The sequence below is a fragment of the Mugil cephalus genome, chromosome 2, assembly GCF_022458985.1.
Source record: "Mugil cephalus isolate CIBA_MC_2020 chromosome 2, CIBA_Mcephalus_1.1, whole genome shotgun sequence".
Taxonomy (NCBI): Eukaryota; Metazoa; Chordata; class Actinopteri; order Mugiliformes; family Mugilidae; genus Mugil; species Mugil cephalus.
The window spans coordinates 31,358,359-31,379,706 of NC_061771.1; the positions used below are offsets into that span (position 1 = coordinate 31,358,359).

The following is a 21,348-nucleotide window of genomic DNA, read 5'->3' on the forward strand; positions in this document are numbered from 1 at the left end:
GTTGACACATGTTCTTGTGAAACATCACCATCTTTGTCCAAGTTCTGTTCCAGTTCAAATACCCAGATGCTTTCTCGACCTGCCGGTTTCCTTGAGGACACATCTGGAGATAATTTGGATGGACTTGGCGCAGCCAGGTATCCCAGAATGCATTTCAAGTGCAAATTCCAGAGTAACCTAAACAAGAAAACTGTGTTGCCTGAATATGATACAAAAAGGTAATTAAGTAAACATTACTCATCTATGTTGTTAGGTATTCTTAACGTCTTGTGTTGCCAGTTTGTCTTTTAGTCTCTTGGTTACGATATCTTGTGGTGCTGCCATGACTGTGATAAAAAAAAAAGTCACATTAAGCTCCATCCAAACGATCTGATTGGCCCACTAGATTCTTTCTGGAGCAGAATCAATTCCCAACACAGTGACTTACATGCTTAAAAAAAACAAAAACCTGACGGAGTTTGAGCAGTTTTGTAAATAAGAATGGAGTAAAATTGTACAGATGTTCAAACCGTGATTGAGATCATGATTGCATCTACGGAGAATTGACTTGAAATAACGAGCGTTACTTGTAATACTTGTGGCGTAAATGTAAATAAGCTAAATAAGAGAAAACATGTCAGATTGTCTCCATATGTTTTCATCAAACTCCCACAAAACAAATACAGTTGTTATTGATTTTTATTCAATTTTAAGCCTACCATCCGCCTAAAATAAGTTCTTTTGTAGTCACCTAGACGGCTGGAATGGTGATACAACAAACACAATACAGACATCTTGTGCTCATCTTGTAATTAGCACTGATATGTAGCCTGTCTTGGTGACAGGTTTCCCAGGGCAGGTATATGTGTGAACGACAGCCATATGAAGGAAATATTAATATTTTTTATGAATTCTATAATGTGCACAAATGTAGAATGCAAAGATGTACAGGCTAAACAAAATGTCCAAAGGTTGAATTGTGTTTATGTTTCCTCCTGGTTCTATTTTTACTAAAACCTTCGGTTCCACAAGGCTCGGTTTGAGGTCCCCATATATTTTACGTTTAGAGAGATCTTACTGTATTTCCTTCCTTAAGCCAAAGCTCTGTGTATTATTCACACGCTTAAAGACAAATTGTCAGCCAGATCATTGGGTACACTCATGAATGCTTTTCAGTATAAAAGTCACACTCTAAATAGTCATCATTAAGGTTGAAACCTTTGCACAATATGTGAGATTTGTGGTATTTCTATAAGCTCTTGGTCCACTCCTGGTCAAGGCGTTGATGAATGACTTCAGAATGATGTCATTATCCGATCTAGAGAGTTGGCCTGGCTCGACCTTCAGTATCTTGGAGAGATTTCCGTTTCTTGAAGTTCCACAGGGCTCTATTTAAGGACCCCATATTTTTAATGACTTAAACCAAAGCCCTGTGTATTATTTACACATTTTAAGACAAACTGACAGCCAGATCATTAGCTACACTAATGAACGCATTCATCTGGCCCATTCTTAGAGACCAGGGTCTTGATTGTAGACCTGATATTTTCGGAGCTAGTCCTGATTTGTTTGGTCTTATTTATTTATTTATTTAGACGAGCTTCACCTCCCAGCATCCTAGAGCTGAAGAGGTCAAAAGGAGGCAGCTGGAAACATTAATGACATTAATGCATCTCCTCCCGAACCAGACTGTGATGGAGAAATCTAGACCTCACCTGGATCAGGAAGTTCCTCATCTCGGTCATGGACGCTTCTCTGCAGACTGAGCGAGCGGAGGAAGGATGTCCGATAAGAAGGTCATGGGGAGGATGGGCTGCGAAGGAAGGGAGAGAGAGAGGGGGGACGAAAGGAAGCGTAGGGGATGTTCCTGGAGCTGGGCTATCAACACAGAGCTTTATTTTCTAAGAATCATCACACTAATGTATTTTTTAACTCCTTTGGTATCGCCACGAGTCGACGTGCAGAGACCTGAGTCCCGGTTGTAATGTGCCTCTGCTTTGATGTTGTGCAACAGCTGCAGGACTCGGATCAAAACCTGTAATTATTATTCTACAGTTTACTTAGCCTCCCTCTCTCTCCCTTTGACACACATGTTTGTATAGACTGATAAGCAGAGAGAGAGAGAGGGAGAGAGAGAGAGAGAGAGAACAGAGAGGGAGGGGAGAGGGGAGGGTAAACAGTGAAAACTCTAGAAAACCTCTGCGAGAACACATATGTGCATGAGGACTCGGTGCAGAGAAGTAGTAGAAGAAGAGGAAGAAGAAGAAGAAGAAGAAAAAGAAGAAGAGGCGCCGAGATCATGTCTCTGGATGGGAAGGTGGCGCTGGTGACCGGAGGCGCTCAGGGCATCGGCAGAGCCGTGGTCAAGCTACTACTGGAGAGCTCGGCTAAGGTCAGTGGGTCATCTCCGACACCAAACTCTCACAGCTCCTGCATCAGCCTCCCCGACTTAGTGTCCTGTTGTGTCTCAAGAAGTGTTGCTGAGAACTTGCTTTATTCTGTGGGACGAGGAGCTCAGGAAGCCGCCAAAGCTGTCAACGAACTGAGCGCTGCAGAAACGCAGAGCAGAGCAGAGCGTCATTATTGTCACTGCAACGAGTAGAGCGGAACTACAAGGACTAGTATAAGAATAGATAGGAACAGCAGCAGCGCTCTGTGAAAAACAGTCTCATAAAACTAAACGAAAGTCAAACAGTGTTTAGTGCAATAATAATCCGCCGTGAAAATGTCTGCCAGAGGGTCACCGTTCAACTCCAGCTGCAGCTCAAGCCCTTCTCACCGGCTCGAGTCTCGTCCTGCAGGTGGCCGTGGTGGACCTGAACGAGGCCGGCGGCGAGGAGTGCAAGGTGCAGCTGGACGCCGAGTTCGGAGAGGGTCGCTGCGCATTCATCCAGTGTGACGTGTCCAACGGAGACGCTCTGAGAGGTGAGAGACGCAGCGCGGAGCTTCGACACTGATAAACAAACAAACAAACCGGTAAGTGGTTTGTTTGTTTGTTTGTGTGGCTGTTTCTGCTCCTGGACACAGGCTCTGTTTCCCGCGGGTGTCGGTGCTGGTTTATTTCTGGGCGTGTGAGAGTGTGAAGAAGCATTAGTAAAGAGTAAACTAACATTTTTAATCTGTCCCAGAGAGACAAGGAACAAGGTGTCTGTGGCTAAACCCCTGCAGGCAACGCTGAGGAATGTTGTTGCTGTTTCGTCTGACTAGAGGTAGTGAGTGGTTAACCCTTCACGAGCCAAGGGACCATATTTGATAACTTCAGCATATTTTTAAATTGCGTCTTTGTTCCACTCAGTGAGGTTTATTGTCATGTGATTTTCATTGAGCCAGTCAGAGAAGATCAAGGAAACATTCTCAGGTCTAATCAGGCTCTAATGTGGTCTACGAGGTCCACCTCTGCATGGAAACACATTTATTAGGTACTAAGAGGAAGAAGTGTCCTAATGTTGTCTAACGTGATAATATTGACAAGTGTGTCCATCAGCTCTGATGTTCTAATACTCTAAATATGATGTTTGCATTTGTTTAAAGACTAGGAACCAAATATGGGAAATTCTATCTAGGACGTAGCCAAAGTAAACGTTTTGGAGCTCATTCATGGTCTCGGTCTCTTTTTAAAGCCAAGACTCTGAAGTTTCATTAAAGTCAGAATCACTCGTAAGTGGTTTAGTTGCTATCTGATGGCGGCTGCGTTGGTTCAATCCTATTAAGGCTTTTAGGAATGAAATCAGAAGAAAACTAACTTCCCAACGACACATTGCATACAGCATTTACTCAAACACAACTCATGTCCAGAGCGCTGATTGGTGAAAGGGAAGCTGCTGCTGTCCCATAGATCACCCAGGGGAATCAACTTTTACCATGAAAATTTAAGTAATTGAAAACTGTTTTCTTACGTCCTACGCGTCACTCCAGGGTTGACATTTAGAGTTTTTTTTCAATGAGTGTTGACATTGAGAGTTTATTTCAATGAGTACCCTATAAAGGGTTAATATTGTTTACAGGTTGCTCTGCACTTTTCTTGTGTAAACGTTGTTGCACGTTTGTTGGTTTGTAATTGCAAGGCTCTTGGATAGGAATGCAGCAGGTGGTGAGAGACATACAGGTTTCAACCACTGATTTGTATCAGAGAACAACCTGCCCAAGGCCTCATTGTGTAACTCCACTATTACGGTAGGCAAGGCGAGACGAGTTTATTTATACAGACACAATGCAACTCGAAGAGCTTTTAATTAAAAACAAGATAAGATGAGACTTAAACGACGATAAGACACAGATAAAACAGGAGCTTGTTTAGGCTAATGTTGCAGCTAAACAGCATTTTGTTTAGGCTAATATAGCAGCTAACAATATTTTGTTCATGCTTATAGAGCAGCTAATAATATTTTGTTTAGGCTAATGAAGAAATTAACATGATTTTGTTAAGGCTAATGTAGCATCTAACATTTTGTTTAAGCTAATGAAGCAACTAACATTATTTCTTTTAGGCTAATCGAGAAGCCAACAATATTTTGTTTAAGCTAACACAGTAGCTAACAATGTTTTGTTTAAGCACTATAGCAGCTAATATGATTTTGTTATGGTTAACATAACGGCTAATAATATGTTGTTTAGGCTACTAGAGCAGCCAACATCATTTTGTTTAGTGTAATGAAGCAACTAACATTATTTTGTTTAGGCTAATGTAGCAGCTAACATTGTTTTGTTTATGCTAATGTAGCACCTAACATTGTTTTGTTTAGGCTAACATAGCAGCTAACAATATGTTGTTTAAGCTAATAAAGCAGGTAAAATTATTTTGTTTAGGCTAATGTAGCAGCTAAAATTATGACATAAAGCAGCACAAGGAAGTTTAAACAAAACATTAGAGGTCAAATTAAAAAGATCATAACACAGAGAATAGATAAAACAGGAGAGTAAAAGTTGCAGTGAAGTGTAAGATATTGATAAAATAGACTGAACTAAAAACAGCAGCAGAGAGGAAAGTTTTCAGCCTTGAAGAGCTGAGAGTTGGAGTTTGTTCCAGGTATGTGGGGTATAAAACTGTACTGTACACCCCCCCCCCTTCCCAAACACCACCTCCATTCTCACTGTTTATATCCAGCCAACATGTCTGAAGTCAGTTTGGCCTCATATACGAGGAAACTAAACACGCTGGCTTCAGGAATGGGGAAAAAAACCAACACAAATTCTTTCATAAATATTTTAGAGAGAGATTTTCCTCTCTGCATGTCGAGACTAAAACATGTTTGTTTAACCCGAGGACAAAGAGTTTTGTAATGTTGAGTCACTTTTAGCTCAGTTTTTGTTCTGTGTATCTTGAGTTTTAACATCAGTGCTCAATTGTTCATAATGACCAAGTGAAAATGTGTATTTTGACAAGTGAAAAACTGAAAAACTATCATTTACAATTAAAAATAATTTTCAGTTCATGCAGTTTTTTTTCAAGGACCAACTTATAAGGCCTTTAAATGTCTTACTGTTGGGAATTGATTCTGCCTTCTAATCAGAAAGTGTGGATGGGGCTTAATGTGATGATGTAACAGTAGTCATCCACATCATTTCAGATGAAAGAATTATTTGACCTTATTATATGAAGCTAACATTATTACAACATAATAGCTAATATTACCTTGTGTAGGCTAATATAACTTATAGCATAACATTAATTTGTTGAGCTTAAATAAAGCAGTTAACGTATTTGGTTCAGGTTCATTTAGCATTATTTTGTTTGTATTTTGTTTTGGCTACTATAACAGTTATAACAGCTAACATTATTTTGTTTAGGCTACTAATCTTTTTTGGGCTGCCATTAGCTTGTATAGGCTAGCGTAGCAGCTAATGTTACTTGTTTAGGCTAACATAGCTATCTTTATTGAGCTACCATTAGCGTGTATGGGCTTGAGCAGCTAACAATATTTTGTTTAGCCCAACATAGCAGCTAATGTTATTTATTCAGGCATATATAACATAGCTATCGTTCTTGGGTCAATATTGGTTGTACAGGCTAACATAGCAGCAAATGTTACTTGTTTCGGTTAACATAGATGTCTTTATTGGGCTACTGTTAGAGTGTTTAGGCTAATACAGCAGCTATCAATATTTTGTTTAGGCTCATAAGCAGCTAACCTTTTTGGCTAATGAAGTGGCAGCTTGCAGCTAAATTGGTCGCTCAGGGGAGAAGTGATATGTGTTGATCGATCTCCTTTAAACCACAACAACACCCTGTAGCGTCAAAACTTTTTCTTCATGAAAATGTTTACACTAAACAACTGTCCTTTTAATTTGGGCACATTGCTGCCACCTGCTGTTTAGTTCTGAATCACAGTGTTCAAACAATCAATCAGTCATATAGTACTTTTCATACAAAATGTACAATAATTCCACCTGTGCCCGAAGCAAACACAATGCAGCTGACTACAGTCTGGAGTCAGAATACTTTACTAAATGAGACAAATGTGTTTTTTTGTTTTCTGAGAGGATTTGTTCAGTCAATGATTGATGAGGAGGATGTTTGGTACCGTCGGTGTGGACCCTCTGACATGTGGTTTGTGAATGAATACAAATAAATGAAGTCTTGTCGTCTTTGTGCAACAGAAACCTTCCAGAGGACCGTGGACCAGTTCGGTCGCCTGGACATCGTCATCAACAACGCCGGCATCAATAATGAAAAGGACTGGGAGAAGACCATACAAGTCAACCTGGTGAGACGACACAACAACGACCTACTGCTATGCAAGAAAAAAGAAAGAAAGTGTTTTAAAATAAGGAATATACATGTTATTACTAATACTGTGTGGTCTTCTGACGGTGTCAGTGGGGGGCCTTTGAGGGGAGGGGTCTTTTTATTCTTTCTTTATTAGGATCCCCATTAGTGGTCGCTAGTCTTTCTCTGGTCCATACAACAAATTCAACAAAAAAAACAGACAAAGGTTAAAATTGTACTATATAAATAAAACAGAAAACACATAACAGATAAAATATAAGAATCAACAAGTAAGTGAAGTCACTCTGAAGTCAAACAACAAAATGATAAATTTATACTTACCTACAGTCGGGCTGCACTATTCTGTGCAATCTGAAATTTTAGTTAATTAAGTCAGTGATTTTAACAGCTCAAGGTGAGTCTTTTATGAAGATAGAAAATAAAAGTGGACCCAAACTACTTCCCTGCGGAACTCCGCAAGGTATGTTCACGTTGGCAAAAAATGTGCCGTTAAAAAAGAAATGTTCAGCCAAAGAAGCATCCTACAGATACAGTTTGATCAGTTTGAGATGTGGTGAATTTGAAGACCGGGGTACTTGGTCTGGTCTAGGTGGGTGCTACATGTCTAAGTAACATCGACATGAATGAATCCCAAAAAAAAGAAAAAAAAAAGAAAAATTAAGAGACATAAAACATCTGTAACAGCTATGTAATATATCACATATATATCACACAACAGTAAATATATGTGGAGGTCAGAGAACCCCCAGCTTTCTCTAAACAATATTAAGCAATATTTGTGACTTTACCATCAATACTGACACTAAATCAACGAATTACATTTTGTTTTTAATACGTTCACAGATGAAAAGGAGGAGAATTGATTGTTCCACTTGTCTTTGTTCATCTGAAAAATGTAAGACCTATAAAAAAAAAAACAAGTTTATTAAGAATCACACAGGCCTTGATATCAGATATTTTATCTTCGTTATATCTTTGCAGAAATGCGTTTCTTCGACTCTTTTCTAAAGTCTATGAAGGTAATGGAGTGGTCACGACCTGAGTTTATATCAGAATGATCTGAGACAGAAGAAGAAGTCAGACATTCCTGGGGAGCAGCCGTAGAGAGATGACAGTCATTGATGCCAAAACATGTCGCTCCACACGGGAGTTTAAACAGAGATAAAGTCACGATTCTCTTCTTCTGTCCTGATGCTCCAGATAAAGAGTTTCATGCAAAATCAGAACAAACTCGTCCTTTTATCAGAAGAGTGAAGCAGAAGAAAGAGAAATAAAGTTTCATATTTGATCATCTTATACTTCTCATATTTACCACATCAGAGAAGAAACTCAAAGACACAGACATTAACTCTTTGGTCCGTCTTTGCCCCAAAAAGGACAGAAACTGATTTTATTAGGTCATGAAACCAGCACAGAAGAAACGTTTAAAAAAAGGTTCCTATAAGCACTTCAGTTTTGAAATGATTAGTGGTCAATAGCCAGTCCTCTAGTTTATACACAATCATAAAACTAAGCTGAAACAAGCTGGACCCGTTGAGTTTCTGGAAGACATTTCCTCCAAATCTTCAAACTAAACCTGTGCTGCATTTACATTCTTACTGGACAGAATCAGAGCAGGAAAAACGCCCGAGCTTTCTGAAGGAAAAGATCTCCTGCTGTTTTATTTGCTGACGTGAGTCACCTGAGGCGGCCTTACCCGAGTCCTAAGTCCAGACAGTGGACAAAGAGAGCCCAGCCTTGTGCTTTCATTTATTTATTCAAGTAAATTAATGATCTGTTCATATCAGTGAGTTATTAAACTAGGGGAAGGCTTGTGTCCAGTGTGTGAGTCATAACTAAATGTTTGTGGTAACAGCTGATCATCTGGAGGAATCTGATCCCATTAATCAGAACAGAACCAGTTGAGTTGTGAGATGTTGGTGGTTTCCTCTCATCAACTGATGCTACAACATTTCTGTTGGATTCAGGTCAGGACTTTGACTTGTTCCTAAACATTCATCTGGTTCTTCTTTAACTGTTCTTCTTTAGAGCCACAGTTCTAAGAGACTGGAGGGAAGTTGAGGTTTAAGTAGGAAACTGTGGGTAAAAAACAATATTGTATATAGCTATATATAGCTCTGCTTTTCCCTTTGTTCTGTGTCGTGTCATTTTTGTCCCCATGACTTTGTCTCATGTTACAGTCATCTTGCCACCCTGGCGAGTTGGCGTTTCCATGCTCAGCTTAATGGAGATAAATTTGACTTTCTGAATGTGGTCCTTCTCCCTGTTTACATGCAACGGAGAAAATGGAATAACTGACGGGAACATGTCCTCCTCCACACTAGGGGGCGATATGTGTCTTGTCAGCCGGTTAATACGGCCCACTTTCTGGTTGGCCTATTACATCACATAATAAACAAGAGTCGTTCATGCAGCATAATAGTTTCTTTAATCTTTTTTTATGTAATATACGTGCTGCTTATGGTGCAGATAGATGGCGCTATCCCTCGGGTGGTTCTTCTACTGGCTCTGTTTAACCTTCTTCTTCTACTGTGACTGACTCACTTGGATGTTTTTGCTCTGGGGTCATACGCCAGCTCAGCGGTTGTGGAGAATGTGTTTTTCCAGTTAAAGTCGGATTAAGGCGTATACATGCCGGAGACACTCGATTTCTAATCTCATTATCTGTGTGTCTTAACGTAACGTGTTTACATGAACTTAAGTTGTCCAGTTAAAGTCGGATTAAGGCAATAATTTGTTTATTTTCACGTGCATGTAAACGAGAGTGATGACGTGGTCCAGATGCGTTCTACATAAATGAACAATAAACCAGGACCTGAACCACACTCTGATTGGACCTTGAAATCCTAGAGGTTCACCTCACTGACATGTAATATTGGCTCATTTTTCCAAACTGAACAGACACCAGAGTATAGTATTTCTGTTTAATGTTATTTCTGTGTTCTACTAAACTCTTTTCCTCTGCAGCTTCTCTCACAACCAAAATTCACAAAATGATTTAATAACTGATCATCAGATGATTTAGTTTGAATGAAACGTGGCTTCAGGATGAGGAAGTTTAAATGAATCAGCTCCGTCCACAGCTCTAGCAGCAGAGGGCTTCCACTTTAATTTATTCATTAATCCTGAATGAAAACGTCGTTTTTTTTCCGTCTCCACCCAGCCGACCTCAAGCAGATGTTTCCTCCCATATGAACTGCTCAAGGTTTCTCCTCTTAAAGGGGAGGTTTCTGTCGTCTTTGTGCTGCTTCGAAGGTTTCAGCCCCCCAACGTCAAATGTACTGAGCAGACTGACAGGATCTTAACTGTGGTTGTTGTCTTTGAAGACATTCCTCCCCATCTAAGATCTTATCCTGTCCTCGCCTCTCGGACTGAATCGCCGCTCTGATCTCAGATACTCGAAGCACCACTATCCGGAGTAGACACGAGTTTCCTCCGTCAACTTCTTCTAATCAACAACAGATGATCGTTTACAGCTGGTCATTTAAATGTCGCAAAAATCACAAGGACTTTAGAAAGAAACGATTGAAGTTTGTTTAATCTGAGAACAATGGGAAGCTTTATGGAGGTGGAAGAGGAGTTTCATGATCAGTTTAATGATGATATATATATAAAAACAGCAAATATAAGGATACACATTCTGATTGAATGGAATGAGTAGGTATATCATATATATATATATATATGTATAACTTCCTGGTTCCGAGCTGATCTGTTGTGGTTCCTGTGTCCTGATCCTCAGACGTCGGTGATTAAAGGGACCTACTTGGCTCTGGAGCACATGAGTAAAGAATACAGCAAAGAAGGAGGCACCATCATCAACGTCTCCTCGATGGCAGGTAACAAACATGTGGAGCTTTTACCTGGAAACTCACGAGCAAAATGATTCATTCATCTGGTCGGACCACAGGTTATGTGGTTATTAAGGAAGGAAGGAAGGAAGGAAGGACATTTAGATGGGGAAGGAGGGAAGGATGGATGAAGGAAAGTTGCAAGGAAGGAAAGAAGGATGTTTAGATGAGGAAGGATGGAAAGAAGGAAGGTTGCAAGGAAGGAAGGAAGGCAGGACGTTTATATGAGAAAGGAAGGAAGGATGGAGAAAGGTTGAAAGGTAGGAAGGAAGGTTACAAGGAAGGAATGAGGGAAGGATGGATGGATGGAGGAAGGTCCCTATGAGACTTGTCACTTCCTGTCTGAGAGGACTGACTCGGTGGTGGAGCTCTAGTGGACGTTAGAGGAACTGCAGGTTTTGGGTTCATGCTGTTGTGTTTGTGTCTCATGTTCCAGCCTTCATGCATTCCCCCCACCAGCCCGTCTACACCGCTACCAAACACGGAGTCATTGGCTTCACTAGAGCGATGGCGGTAAGACGCTAACACACAACAGGAAGCGCTCTGGAGGCGGAGGCGGAGGCGTAGGTGTCTCATTGTCGTGTTGTTGCAGGACGCGTCCTCTCACTGCGACTACGGCGTCCGCATCAACGCCTTGTGTCCGGCCTTCGTGGACACGCCTCTGCTGCACTCGGTGGATAATGAGGACAACATGGGCAAGTTGGTCAAGTTCAAGGACGAGTTCAAACGCAGCATGAGCAAGTTTGGAGTCTTACAGTAAGTCCTTGTGAACGTCTGGGAGGAGGTTCTCCTGGTGGAGTAGGTGGTTTGTTTAGGACCTGATGAAAGCTACTCGTTTCACTCTATGATACCATCAGCTAGGGTCAAACACAAACACTAACGAGACACTTGAAACCCCCTTACACACTGCAACGACAACACACTGGGAGTCTCCCTGATGGGGCCCCACCTACACTGGGCAAAATGAAGCTAGCTTACCTTTCAGGACACACAAAAAGAGAAAAAGAAAAAACAGGAGGACCAGCTTGAAGCTTTTAAACTCTTGAGACAAACTTGTCTGAATTTGTTTGAACAGAAAAAGGTGTATTACAAAATTATGACATCACTTTTGTTGCCAATAGTGACACAATGCACTTGTGTGTGCAATAGGTTAGTACTGCCAACGACGATGTTAATTTCTCCTTAGTAATTTATTAATGCATTTGTTATTAACGATGATGAAACCAGCGTCACATGTGCTCTCAGTAGAAAACCTCATTCTGTCCAAACTGTGACTATGTTGTTATTAGAAGAGGAAGATATTATACATGTCCGTGAATTTTCCTGAAGGTTCCTCTGGTTCCTCTCCCACTATGATGGAGTGATGTTGTCATCTTCAGTCTGTCTGACTCTCTGTGGATTATTTGTGGCTTCCAGACTCTTTAGAGATGTTTGTGGAACCTTTTCCAGCCTGATGAGCAACAACAACTCTTTATATCTGAGCTCCTCACAAAGCTCCTTTGATCTGTTGTCATCACACACTTCAACACAAACATGTGTTGTTGAAGATAAGACTGAGACAAATCCCTGATTTATAGAAACTAAACCACCCCACTGATGTGTGATATTGGCTCATTTCCTGCCTAAATAAATACACAAGTATAATATTTCTATTTCACGTGTTTGATCAGTTTTGGACTTTGTGAACCTCGATCCACGACGACCTTCCGTCTTTTTACTGAAGCAGAATGATTTTATTTTTTTCTCTGGATCTTTTCAGGATGATTAACGCTCTTTTGTTCCAATGAGGTGCCAACTTAACAGTCCTCCTCTCTGGGTCGTTGGTTTCCTTGTGTAGTTTTCTAAACAGCTCCAGGTCTGATTACAGTACATTCTTGTTGGGCGTCAGGAAACGTCACGACAGTTTATTTGGAGCAGCGAGAGTCATCAGGAGTTCGTTAGAGTCGATAATAATCAGAGGCCCTGGACCGAAGAGGTGGCGCTGGGAAGTTATGACCCAAGGACTTCCTGATAACACAAACACAGACTAGTGTTTCTATCGTTGTGAGGACTTTCCATTGACCTCCCTAACACTGGAACCAAGGGTGAAGGTTTATCTGTCGACTGTTATTTCCTTGGCTCCTATTTTTGAACTAAAATGTTCAAATTAGTAACAAACACCTTTTTTCTGGGATTGTTTTCTTTCTCCTTTTTGACCTACGTTAATAACATCTCGTATTTTTGGATGCCCTAAAAGTCTTGGTTGGGGACAACAGCTGGAAATTAGCTTAATTAGCTAAAGCTCCCCTATTTACTGATAAACTGATAAAGTAAACTTTAGGGTAATGGGTGGTTTATATTTATGTACTGATGCAGAGTTTAAGAGCTGATTGGTCCTCTTGGTAGTCGCATGTTTCCTCTTTAGTATTTCCGGCTTCTTTTCCATCTCCGCATTTTTCTAATTGATTGTTTTGGATCAGTAACGAATCAGTAACTGAGGAGGTTTGGAGACACAGACATTTGTACGACTCGTGTTCGGCCAAACTTTCTGCAAAAGTTTCAGTCGCTACTGTTGAAAGTGAAGCAGGACGTAGAAACAAAAATGAACGTGGCTGGTAAAAAAAAAGACACAGCGCCGCCTAGTGGTTTGGAGGAGTTGTGCCACAAAGACAGAACTGTGACGCTGTTGTTGGTGTCGTTTTTCCGCCTCCAGGCCGGAGCTGATCGCCGAGGGGATGATGAAGCTGATCACAGACACCAGTCTGAACGGAGCAGTGATGAAGATCACCTGCTCCAAAGGGATCCACTTCCACACCTATGAGCCCATGTCGGCCTGACGCCGGGGGCTGGACTCAGCGCTCCGACCCGTCTCAGGGCAGGAGACCCATAGGAACTGACCCCAGGACCAGTTGGACCATTTGGTTGGACCAGTTGGACCAGTTGGACCAGTTGGACCACCGTCCGCCAATGAACTGTAGCAGCTGTTTGATGGGACGGAGGAACTGGTTTTCCAGACTCTCAGACAAATTTTAAAATGTTTAAAGACTAAAACTGATCTTTGTTTTCTTTCACCTTTGACCTTCATTTCTTCTTCCATTTCCCTCTATTTCCTTCCCTCCTTTAATTTCCCTTCCTCCCTTTTTTATTCCTATTTTATAATTCTTTGAGAGCACTGAAGTCTCTGCTGAGGACCATGAATGTTGTGATTTTATTTCGTGTCAGATTAGAAACAGCCTTTATTTTTTTATTGATCGATCGGTTTCCAGAGAACCCGGTCGTCGTTCGCTGTGATCAGCTGCAAAATGTGAGTCACGTCAGAACTGTCCAACATCTGGACCGAGACTTTTCTGTGACAGCAGATGTAAATAAAAGTGGTAATTTATATTTTTATCAGTTAAAGTTTTTGTTTTGCTCAAACAGGGTGATATTTTTATCTTTATCTTCTTCAGGGGAAAAACAAACATGTTGGTGTCGACGCGACCACAGTCGAGTGTTAACTGTTTGCATTTTTAAATAAAAGAGCCATAAAATAAACTGATCTCTGTGGTGTTGTGACCATCAACCTTTATTTCTTCTTTCAATATGCCCTTCCTTCCTTCCTTCCTTCCTTCCTTCCTTGTTCCGGGTAGAGCACCAGTATTGGCAGCAGCTGATACAATATTCTACTGACCACATGGTGGCGCTGCTGCTGCTTTACACACAGACTGAGATCAAACCTGGTTCTTGTTTTATTTCTCTGTGACTCTGAGAGTTTCCGAACTCGACGTGTTGCAACATGTCGACCGGTTTCATCTGACTTTGTTTTCACAGCTCAGTCGACTGTGAGTCAGATCAGTTCAACATGTTGGACGTTTTCCAGAGACGTCTCTCCAGGAACCAGAAGTCATAGTCTGTTCATCTACACCCTCATCAACCCTTCCTGCCTTCCTTCCATTTCCTTCCTTCCTTCCTTCCTTCCTTCTTTCCTTCCATTTCCTTCCTTCGTTCCTTCCTTCCTTCCTTCTTTCTGTTCTTTCCTTCCTTCCTTCAATCCTTCCATTTCCTTCCTTCCTTCCATTTCATTCCTTCCTTCCTTCCTTCCTTGCTTCCTTCCATCCTTCCTTCCTTCCTTCCTTCTTCCTTCCTTCCTTCCTTCCTTCCTTCCATTAAGACGAGGACCTAGTTTTTCAGTTTTATCCATCGTTGGAGTTTAAAAACATTTTGGTGAATCAAGTTTGTGTCAAAGTTTTTCATTTAATTCACTCACAGTCTGAGACACTGATGAAAACTGTAACTGTTGGAACATTTAAATCAAATATGACTTTTTCAGTTTGTAGAACCAGACGTGAAACAAAAGCTTTGTTACGGTTTGTTGTTGGTGTTTTTTTTTTTTTTTTACAAAGAAACTCTCAAGTCTGGTCTAAATATTCTGTGGTAGTTTTATTCCAGTGTTTTCTTTTTACAGCAGTAGAAGAGTTCGGCTTCATTCTCCAGTTAAGTCCCATCAGCCACAGACCATCCTCCCGTCCCGTCGCCTCAGGTCTCGTCACGCTAACCGCTACGCTAACCAACGCGGAGCTCTGCAGGCGCTGCCGACCCTGGAGGCCCAGTGTTCCACCTCTGCTTTCTCTCTAACCTCTGCGTTAGAAGGGGTTGATGCGGAGTCCTGTTCCCAGCGGAGAGAAGGGGTTGACCTTCGCCCACATTAAGGCGTCGTTGAGGGAGATCGCTGATTTACTGTCCTCCAGCAAAAACACTGGACCCTGCAGGAGCAAACAGAAACACACACAGACTCATGGTTCTGAGTTAAAGGACACGACGCGTTCCACCGCTTAGAGTCTGAACTGATGAGAGGAACCACAAACCTGTATCCTGTGTCCGGTGAAACATGAAAGCTGAAGGTCCGAGTGGCTCGGGAGGTTGGAGCCGGTCACGTAGTCGGCACCGCACAGAACCAACGAGGCTGAGACAGGAAGACACATACGTATATATCTATATATAAACCCACTGGCCAAATCATTAGGTACGTTATTAAACACCACAGACAAGTAGAAAGATGATTTACTTATTTTTAAGAATAAGAAGTTTTTATTGTCGTTGTCCAGTGAAAACTACTTTAAATATTTACAAGCTTTTATCGTGAAAGTTTAGCCTACAGTACTTCCAGGCAATGTTGTCACTTCCTGTAAACATTTGTTTTATTTAAATATTTAGTTGTTTTGTATTTTGAAACTGCAACAGACACAAAGCCGCTCCCATCTGTTTATTATTTAGTTTAGGCTGGTTGGTCCCCTGCAGTCGGTCTCTGTATTCATCCTCATCCAACAGTAGAGCACAAATATTGTCTTGGAGTTCCACAAGGCTCTAGTTAAGCTCCTCTCATTTTTCCTGAAACCAAACACGCTGGCCAAATATTTAGGTTACACTAATGAAAAGAGCCCTGATCTCGAAGTATTCAGCTTTTAGTTTCAAATAACTGTGATAACATAATGACAGAGACGTTGAGTTCTGAGGTTTGTTGAACTACTGAACTGGCTTCACATGTGTCCCCAATGAACTGATAAGTCACAGCGAATTTAACTGTTACTGATAAAAGTAGGTTAAGAGTCTTTACCAGAGTCCGTCGGCTGGATTCTCCTCTCGAGGCAGCTGAACTCTTCTCTCTGATATTCTGACGGAGGACTGTTAAAAATAGACAGAGATGAGCCAACAATAAAGAGACAGAAACTCTAATGTTCAACCATACGACTGTATAAATATGGACAGTGGAACAGCTCCTCTAAAGTGAAGACAAAGCAAGCAGAGCTCCCCCTGGTGGCTGGAGGCTGCAGTATAGGTCATTAGCGCCAACAAACTAAAACACTGAAACACACGTCAAATAATTTTTTTCTTTGACGTTTCTATCCTTTTAGGTAGTTGATATAAAGTTGATGAATGTCCAAGAGTCAATTATTTTTTTGGATAAGTTTAGTTTTGGTTTGTTGTTTGATGTTAGAGAAACAGGATGTGACATGATGGCGACCATCATTTGCCATGTCATCCACTCCGTAAAGAATTCCTGTCAGACCGTGAGAGTTATAAAAACTATTTTTAAAAATAAGTCCAGTGAATAATCAAACGTTTCCTACAGTAGAGTGTGGTATTTATTAAACAGAAAGGAAGTGGGGATACGTTGTCCATGTTTATATACAGTCTATGGGTCACACTTATTATGTGTTCACCACTTTGTATTGATGGAGACATTGGTACTGTCTAGAGCCGTGGTTCACAACCTGACATGGTTCAGTGAAGTCAGGCAAGATGGAGACACCAGAGTGAGCTCCAAAACCTACGTATGGGTTCAGTCACTACAAAATGTTTCTACACAAAGTACGGAGGTCTTGACCTACATGCCGTTGGTTTGTGTACAGGCTCGCCAGGCGTCCAGCTCCACTGAAAGCTGCTCGATCTTCAGAGGAACACATACCTCCCTTCGCTTCAACAGCTGACTGGAAAACACAAATATTTAAACAATTACCACTTATCGGTTTATCGGTCTTATCGGCCAACTGAGGTGATTTTTTGTTTGTAAGAAGCAAACAAACCAAGTTATTCCACTCAACTAGTTTTAATTTCCTTATCACAGTAGCGCAGAATTAGGCAAGAATATATAAAAAAAATCAAATTGTAAAGAATATACAAATAATAACAGCACTCTGACATTCTGTAAATACAGTGTGGGCTTGGAATTAATAATATAATAACAACAACATAAATTTGCTTAAAGCATCATTTTGTCCACTCTCATGTTGATAAAAATTAGCACAATGTCCCTTTAAGATCAAAACTGATTTTAAAAAAGTGTGAGTTAACCATGCGATTAATTGCGATTAATTAGATTAATCTATTTACAGTAGGGCTGTGTTTTAAAAAAAAGTTTTAAGATTTGAAAGATTTAATATCAATATCAATTCCTAATTAATTCTTCTTTTTTTTTTTAAATACACGCCAGTTTTCCCTTAGAAACGACATCACAAGACAATAAGATTCGTTAAAGAACATGACAGAAGCTCCAACTTCATCAGGACTGAAGATGATTGGATTTAAAAAGTCGGGGGACAGAGAAGAGCTGGACGAAGACACATGAAAGACGAGAATCTGGAGGGAGAAGATGGAGGAGACACCAGAAAACCTCTGGAACCAAAATGATTATGAATTGTTATCGAGTCAGGAAATCACACCCAGTCTACATCATCAGGCCAAGCAAAAATTATTTTTTTTAAAAATAAAACACTAGACTGCAGTGATCCCACAAACTACCTGGAGGTATTTAAATGATCTGCACCCTTTACCTGGTGTATTCGTAGAGTGCGGGTACGATGCTGGAGTATTGTCTCCTGATGGCCAGTAGAGCTCCAATATAACCACAGAGGATGAGCAGCTCACTCCGGGCTCTAGGGACGAACGCACAGGAACGTTTAGTGTCTAATACAGTATGGATAAATGAATGAATACTGACAATAAAGTGATCGGTTACTCTGTGAGCTTGGCCACCAGGAGTCTGTCGGTCCTGATGTAACTCATCAGGTCCAGGATCGGCTGGACGCTGTCCACCGTCCAATCAGAGCCCGCCAGCTGTTCTGGTGAGGAGGACACATTATGGAGACGCCGTGTTAGCTGGTTGCTCTTTCTCGGACGTCCCTAACATCTCGCGGCGTACCTTTAACGTGATCGATGCCGATGTTCAGGGCGTTTTCAGGCTCGGAGCTCAGCAGGTGGAATTTAACCGCCGAGAATAAATCTCCTTCACCGACGGCTGCTTCCGCCAAGGATTTACACTCCTCCACCGAAGGGAGGCCGCACTTCAGCGACAAACAAGAACATGTTGATATCGTTAACGTAATCAGTCATAACATTATGACCAGCTTCATGACCAGTGGAGGCCTGGACTCCTCGATAGTGATGTCCAGATCGACACTGAAAGGTCGATACTTGCGATACCAGGCTGTAAAATCGATTCTCAAATCAAAATATCGTTATTTTTGATACTTCAGTCATTGGAGGTAATGTATTAACTCAGTGGAAAGCAACTAAGCTGTTGAGTCGTGGCAACACAACAAACCTTGTGAAACACCTCAGGTTAAACCATAACACAGAATACGAGGCGTTTATGATGAGGAGGACAGAAGAGGAGAGAACAGGGTCAGGTTTAAGATGAAAGGTTTCATTTCATAGTAACGATGCTGAGGTAGGAGCTACGAGTCAAAGGAACATCCACAAGAACAGAAGGAACCAAGGTCTCAATGCATCACAATGTCTCCACCGGTTTGTTCTTCTTCCCATAATGCATCCTGGTGTCATGTGTCCATTCCTGGTCCAGTTAAGTTTCTCCAAACTAAACAAAGTGTGATCCACTGAGAAAGGTGCCAGATAAATAAAGTCATACACCTTATAGTGTCAAAACTGATAAAAAATATCCACAAAGAAGAAAAAAGTATAAAAGAGAGATGGGTCTCTGCATAAAGACTTAAGTTATCTCAATGTAAATCAAGTTAAACCGTTGGTTAAATGACAACAGAGACGATTGAAGAAGAATATTCTGGAGAGTATTTGTCTTTGATTTGATTTGTTTCGCTAAGATAAATTTGCATTATTTGAAAAAAAAAAAAACGTCCCTTTGAAAAAAATGTGATTAACGCTGAAAATCATACGATTAAATATTTCAATCTATTGACATTAAGGCTTAGTTTACAGAAAAAGATTTCTGGTTTAAATTAGTCTTGATTGGAAACTGAAAACAGACTAATATTATTAGTCATAGTGGTCATAATGTTATGGCTGAGCGGTGTAACACTGCACTCACCCGTTCATGTAGCTGGTTGATTTCAGAGGCACTTCCTGGGTAGAACGCACACAGCTTGGCCAGTAGAACGTGGTTGTCGGGAATCATCCCCAGCAGGTCGGCCGACAGCTCCCTGCGAGAACAAACACACCAGGAAAGGTTTGTTTCATGTGACGTCAGGTCAACGTGTTCACACCAAAACAAACACACACTCATGTCCCTGGACAGACCACAACGAAAGGCCGTTATCATGACAACGCAAAAAGTAATCAAGATTAGGCGTGTGCATGTCGATGCAGAAATACTGGTATCGCACATTCCTAATCGAGATCAAAGCAGAACGCGGTCGTACCATGTGGGCGTCGTCATGTACTTCCTGGCCAAGAGCTCCAGGCAGTAAGCTGTGCTCTGATTGGCTGCATCTCCGAGGACGAGGCCCACGCACGCGGCCAGCTCAAGCTCGTTGCCTCTGATCAGACTGGACATGGCTAGCTGGAGACAGACACACTTTTTAAAGCTTTTTTTTTTTTTTTTCTCGTGGGTGGACCCTAACACGCTTCGGTACTAAAGAGACGGTGGTGATGTTCACCTTGATGTCGTCCACAGCCAGGTGGCAGCACGCCGCCAGCACCGAGCATCCGTCCTGGAAGTACCACTCAGCCAGTTCCTTACAAACTTTATGGAGGAGACTGGAGGGAAAAAGAAAAAAGAAAAAACGTTTTATGGAGACAGTTATCGAAGGCGTCCAAGATTAAATCCTCAAATCTGAGTCTGATCCACACGTCTGGGTGTCGGTGCATCTTTTAGAGCTGAAACCTCCGATGAAATGTCTGCTAGAAACTTTATAAGTCCAATTGTCTTTGTTCCAGGTTTGTTTTCAAACCGTCTGGTTCTGAAAGGACATCGTGTTGGTTCGTAGCTTTTGCAAAATGTCGTCTTCTGCAAAACTGGAATAATAATGTTGACGGCAAGAAATCAAACTTGCAAAAATACAAAAGACATATATTTAATTCTATAGGTAGAAGATTAGTTGTATTAACACTAGATGAATATTGCACATATTGATTGTTATTACTTATCCTACACAGTGTAAATCTACAGCTGTAATATAAACCTCCTTAGCTATTAGTTATTAGTAGTTGGAATCATATTTATTGTAATGAAGTTGACGGATTGATGGTGTATATCATAGGTGGTACAAAAGGGGGGTCGCAAAATCTTTGGTTGATTAGACATTTTTTTGTATATATCTTTTAATTTTCTATAAATTATCAATTTTTAAACACACAATAACATGAATCCTACATATTTCAATTCAGCCCTCGAGTCTTTCAACGCACTGTTTCATACAGAGCGCCACCTGTCAATCTAAGCCGCCTGTACACAGTAAGCCCCGCCCCTATCGCTGCTGAGCCAATCACAAGGCCGCATATTACACATTGACTCTGTCAGGTTCCCCACGATTGGCTGAGAGTCTCCTTAAGTGAAATCCAGAAGCACTCTGCAATTTATATATATATATATACATGTACAGATGTATGTATGTTTATGTTTAGGGCAGTTGCACGGCCACCCTAATGTTGCACGTTCAAAATTTTAAAAAATGCATATTTGAACCTGTGTATTATTTTAGTAGATTAATATTAAAATGATAATGATGTATATTTATAAATAGAAGTTTAGTAGAGTTTAATATAAAACACATATAATAGGTGAGGGGAGTCCCTACTTAATTTCTCCATCAGTTTGGGGCCCTTGACCTGAAACAAGACCCCTGATGTTCATGGTATGATTATAAGCTGTATATTGGCGCCGTCATTCAACAGTCATTCGTCACTGTTGTGTTGCGGTTGGTTTTACCTCTGGTATTGCTGCCTGTTGTCCACGTCATTAGTCGTGTGGTTGACGGACGAACTCGGAGGTGCACGGATGTTTCCCTCACACGCTCCCTGAAAATCATTGACAGCCCTCATCATTCCTGACGCTGACGTATCCATCATTACCGCCTCATT

At 41.1% G+C, this 21,348-nt stretch overlaps 2 protein-coding genes across 2 annotated transcripts; one reads left to right on the forward strand and one right to left on the reverse strand.

The window, feature by feature from the left end:
- The first annotated feature begins 2,180 nt into the window (after positions 1 to 2,180).
- LOC125004800 (15-hydroxyprostaglandin dehydrogenase [NAD(+)]-like) lies at positions 2,181 to 14,074 on the forward strand. Its single transcript, XM_047579701.1, has 7 exons — positions 2,181 to 2,371; positions 2,781 to 2,904; positions 6,577 to 6,683; positions 10,449 to 10,545; positions 10,994 to 11,070; positions 11,150 to 11,313; positions 13,250 to 14,074. The coding sequence occupies exons 1-7, from the start codon at positions 2,279 to 2,281 to the stop codon at positions 13,371 to 13,373; spliced, it is 786 nt and encodes a 261-aa protein (XP_047435657.1). The 5' UTR covers positions 2,181 to 2,278; the 3' UTR covers positions 13,374 to 14,074.
- Positions 14,075 to 14,752: 678 nt separating this feature from the next.
- Positions 14,753 to 21,339, reverse strand: wdr17 (WD repeat domain 17). The gene is made up of 11 exons (XM_047578657.1): positions 21,197 to 21,339; positions 19,926 to 20,025; positions 19,689 to 19,828; positions 19,358 to 19,469; positions 18,215 to 18,356; positions 18,032 to 18,134; positions 17,847 to 17,948; positions 16,905 to 17,003; positions 16,130 to 16,197; positions 15,381 to 15,478; positions 14,753 to 15,278 (listed from the first exon to the last, which is right to left on the reverse strand). Exons 1-11 carry the CDS (start codon positions 21,334 to 21,336, stop codon positions 15,159 to 15,161), a joined length of 1,224 nt encoding a protein of 407 aa, XP_047434613.1. The 5' UTR covers positions 21,337 to 21,339; the 3' UTR covers positions 14,753 to 15,158.
- Positions 21,340 to 21,348: the final 9 nt, after the last annotated feature.

Coding starts and splice junctions, on each gene's coding strand:
- LOC125004800 (XM_047579701.1), top strand. CDS start 2,279: ATGTCTCTGGATGGGAAGGTGGCGCTGGTGACCGGAGGCGCTCAGGGC. Junction 2,372..2,780: donor TACTGGAGAGCTCGGCTAAG/GTCAGTGGGTCA, acceptor CTCGTCCTGCAG/GTGGCCGTGGTGGACCTGAA. Junction 6,684..10,448: donor AGACCATACAAGTCAACCTG/GTGAGACGACAC, acceptor CCTGATCCTCAG/ACGTCGGTGATTAAAGGGAC.
- wdr17 (XM_047578657.1), bottom strand. CDS start 21,336: ATGATGGATACGTCAGCGTCAGGAATGATGAGGGCTGTCAATGATTTT. Junction 18,357..19,357: donor TCAACCAGCTACATGAACGG/GTGAGTGCAGTG, acceptor TTGTCGCTGAAG/TGCGGCCTCCCTTCGGTGGA. Junction 17,004..17,846: donor GCACTCTACGAATACACCAG/GTAAAGGGTGCA, acceptor TGTGTTTTCCAG/TCAGCTGTTGAAGCGAAGGG.